General features: G+C 63.1%; 1 protein-coding gene across 1 annotated transcript in view; it reads right to left on the bottom strand.

Annotated features, from left to right (window-relative positions):
- Positions 1-4,191, bottom strand: part of TFDP1 (transcription factor Dp-1) — a gene marked incomplete in the record, with an annotated part of 43,941 nt that overhangs the window by 1,999 nt on the left and 37,751 nt on the right. The window contains 3 exon segments of the mRNA XM_014592056.2: positions 2,417-2,495; positions 3,258-3,424; positions 3,895-4,046. Coding sequence (XP_014447542.1) covers positions 2,417-2,495; positions 3,258-3,424; positions 3,895-4,046 — 398 coding nt within the window.

Here is a 4,191-nt window from a genome sequence, read left to right as displayed (position 1 = left end):
GCGGGGAAGGCCACCACCAGCAAGCCTTCTGTGACGTCCTGTTCTCCTCGCTGTGTAAGGACAGGGTGCTGAGAGCACAGCAGGGCCCGCCCCTCCGCCTAAGACACCAGGAGCAAGTCCCCACATTCTCCGCGGGGAAACCAGGGCTCTGCTCAGGGCCTGCAGCTTAGGAAAGGGTGAGGGTGCGGCCGGAGCCTGTGACACGCCAGAGCCCGCCTGGCCCAAGCGCTACGTGCATGTCACGGCGGCCCACAGGCCATAAACCCACAGGCCTCACGTGGCCAGCTAAGCGCTGGAGAACCACGGCTTGGAAACACCCCGGGGCACGTGCACCCCAAATCCAGCAAGGATCAATGAAAAGGGCCTGCAGAGCGACCCCACCTCGGCAAGTGCATGCAGCCCCACAAACCTTCTAAATGTGCACTGGACAGAGCAGTTCACACCTGGGGGGACGGCCTAGCAAAGCCTGTCAGGACGGGGAGTCAGGTGGGTCGCTCACTGCCGCTGATAGGCGGTCCCACCAGGCCACCAGGCCCTGGGTCTCCTACAGGGCTGGCAATGCTCAGTGTTCCTTGTTACGAAGCCCAGAAGTCCCATCACAGAACAAACAAGTGAGATGAAAGATTTTTTAAAAGCACCAAAACTGGGGACTGGCAGATGGTATAATGGTTATGTTGCTAGGCTCCCACCTAGTCAACTGCAGTTCAAATCCCAAACCTGGCTTAGGCTTAAAACTCACGCCAGGCATGTGTGTGCGTGCCCAAGATTCCAAGAGGAGAACAGAGAAGGGACTGTAACGTAGCCATCCACCTGGGGGAGGGGGGGTGACTTCTCGCTTTCGGTCTGTCTCTGTCTCGTACACTTGCCCTTTAACAACAATTTCTCCAAAAAAGAAAAAGAAAACAAAAACACCAAACCTGGGGCCAGCAGGTGGCATGGAGGTTAAGGTGGCCGGGTCCTACACGGCTAACTACACGGTTTGAGTCCCTGGACCAGAAGCTTGAATATCACACTGGGCACACGTGTGCCCCAACTCCCAAGAGAACGGAGCAGGGACAGTGGCATGGCCTCCCTGGGGCCAACTGTGCACGCACTCACTCTGGTCAGCACACGTGCCGCAGCGAACACACCACAGCCCACCCCGGTGACAAAGCAGGCCACGTCTGAGCAGAACCACACCAGGTGGAGCCGGCCCTGCTGGCAGGCTGCACGTCCACACGCGGACCTCCTCACCTCTCTGTCCCCACACACCACCCTGTGTGACCGTGGCCAGGTCTGCTGGCACCTCCAGTGACCGGCACACAGGTCCTCGGCATAGGAGGCCGCAGTCTCCTGTAACCCGGATCCCAGAGAAGCCAGCCAGGTCCCAGGGGTCCACGTGCCCCGTCCTACCGACCGCGTGCACCCCAGCTCTGTGTTTCCTAGAAGCCGGGGTCTTGGAGATGCTCTTGCTTTGGGGAAATCCTGCCGTTTGTATGTCCACCCTCTGCCGCCCTCTGTACACATACAGGGTTTTCCCTCCGAGGTAAACTTGCTGAGGTCCATTTACTTTAAAATACATCGTTTGTACTCTGATCTTCCGCTTGATAAATACAGAGCGCCGGGGACCGCTGCCTTCGCGGCCTCTGGATCCCCAGCCTCCCCTCTGCTAGGTTCATGTAGACCACCAGCCTTTCCACACAGCCTCGCTCTGGCCTCCAGTTCGCGGCAGTGCAGCCCTCCTGTCCCAGCCCCCGTCCATACGTCCGGCCTGCATGGCCCTCTGTCCCACCTCTCCATCCCCACACAGGCCGATATCCACCCCACAGACGTCTAGGGGCCCCTAAGGGCCCTGGGGTGGCCTGGCCCCAGAGCACGTCGCAGAAGGGGTGGGAGCGCTGAGACGGATCAGCTCAGTCCCTCTGCTGGCCAGGGTCCCTAGTTTGTCTTCGATCTGGAGGACTTTACTGTGCCGTCTGCAGCACTGAGGTTAGCAGAGACGTTACTGCCCAACCTCAGTGCGGTCAGCAACAGCCAGCGCGGTCTCAGTGAGGCTGAGAGAACTCCTGGAGGGCCGCGCCCCCTCCTGGCGTCCCCGAGCTACAGCGGTGTTCCTTCTGGAAACGGACAAGCACAGCTGACGCCATGCGAAGTGGGAAACGCAGGAACGAGACCCCATGTACTCTGACCTGGGGGAGGTGCAGGCACTCACAGCGCTCACTGTGGGGGTCCGGGCGTATGGGGCCAGCAGGGTTACCTGGACCCTGGTGGTGCTCCTCTCTTACATGAGCTCTGACCATGGGGTACCTCGCTGCACCTTAGGTGCCCGACTGGTGGCACTCAGATGCCCTGCGCCCCACAGAGGGCAGGTTCACATGCTCGGGGGCCTGCCAGCCACGGCTCCAGGGGCCCGCGTCACCCGCCTTCCTGACCGTACCTGGCAGAAAGCCTGGTGCCGTTGGACGTGGGGCCTGCTGTGGAGACAAACACGCCGCCGATAGGTCCCTGAGCCATTTCTGAGGAGAGAAGGCGACAGGGGGTTAGGAAACACAGGCATGGACGAAGAGGTGCTGATTCCAACGCTCCAGGCTCTGGCACTCGGGACCCCGTGCCATGCCCAGAACAGGGCCTCGCTGCACCATCAGGCTGCCCCCCCGAGGAGGCTGAGCCCTGCACACACGCGGGGGTGTCTGCAGCTCATGGCACTCGAGGCTGCCTGGATACCGATGCCTGCGCACCGCAGGACACCAGCTCGGGTCGGTTCCTGGCTGCCCAGGACCGAGCAGCGGGGCAGGCTCGGCTTCCCTGCACGTGGCCAGGCCACTCGCTTGTTGCAGCCGTGCAGGCAGGAGAGGAGCCTTGGGCCCACAGGACGGCGACCCGCAGACCGACTGGGCTGAGAGCTCTCAGCAGGGATGGCCGGCTCAGCCCTTGCCACAGCAGGCACCAGGACGGAGAGGCGCCCATGGCAGTCACCACTGCGACAAGGCCAGAATGTGTTTTTGGAGGCTTCATCAGAGACTGTGGACCTAGGTGGGCCAGCGGGTTGACTGTGGTCCTCGGAGTGGCAGCTCCTCCTGGGTGGGCCTGGGGGGCTCAGTGCCCTCCTTCCCCATGTGCACCAGCTGGTGGGCCCACTGCTGCACCAGGTCGACCCGCCAGGACCGCGAGACTTGGGCCTCTGCCGCCCCCGCCCCGAGCCCTAGTCCTGCCCAAGGACCAGCTCAGAGCACACGCCCAGGAGCCAGGCTCACTCGGGGCTCCGTGGCTGCACCGACCTGTCACATACGGCTCCAGAGCTTTCGGCACCAGACTGCGAGCTGTCTCCAGGTCCTCGGCGGAGCAGCGGCCGGACTCCAGGCCACACGCCAGGCCCATGCGCTTCAGCACCTCGATGTCGTCATGGATCTCAAACGTGTTGTCGAAGTTGAACAGGTACTCGAATCTGGGGCACGGTGTTGGCTCAGGCCGGCGGGCACGCTGCCCCCGACCGCACCCTGCCCCAGTCTCTGAGAACGTGTGCACTCACAAATAAGACGACGGGGTTCGGACAGCGCCGCCGACCTCTGCCCAGACCACATGGTACGCAGCTCAGCGAAGCCCCCAGCCGGGCCGGCACCCCCAGGAGAGCAGCCAGCACTTAGGCATGCTGCCCGGGCCCGCCCTCCTGGCCACCCTAATGGTGGTGTGCTTGAGGACCCACAACCATGTGTGTGAGGCCCCTCTGGCCGCCCTAACAGGAGTGTGTGCTCAGGGACCCCAGAAACACATGTGAAGCCCTCCTGGCCGCCCTGACGGTATGTGCTCAGGGCCCCACGACCACAAATGTGAGCCCCGGCCGCCCTGACGGGTGCTCGGGGCCCCACGACCACGTGTGAGCCCCCGGCCGCCCTGACGGGTGTGCGGCCCACCTACTTGTCGTTGGAGATGCTGCAGTCGATGACGGTATGCTTGCTGGTGTTGACGATGATGAAAGGCAGGTGGATGACAGAGTTGGGCGGGGGTGGCCGGCTGGCCTGCTGCTCCGCCTGGCGGTTTCTCTGCACCAGGTTCTTGAAGGCGATTTGCTGGAAGAAGGGATCCAGAGGCTCGCGCATCACGGCCCCTCCCCTCGAGTCCCTAGGCCCAGGCCCTGGGTCTGGCTCCCCAGACACCGACAGCGAGTGGCAGCCTCTGCGACCCCGGGGCAGGACCTGCACCCAGTCAGGACGG

The sequence above is a fragment of the Tupaia chinensis genome, unplaced genomic scaffold (assembly GCF_000334495.1).
Source record: "Tupaia chinensis unplaced genomic scaffold, TupChi_1.0 Scaffold000644_1, whole genome shotgun sequence".
Taxonomy (NCBI): domain Eukaryota; kingdom Metazoa; phylum Chordata; class Mammalia; order Scandentia; family Tupaiidae; genus Tupaia; species Tupaia belangeri.
Note: the sequence above shows the minus strand (reverse complement) of the source record. Positions and strands in the feature narration are given on the sequence as shown.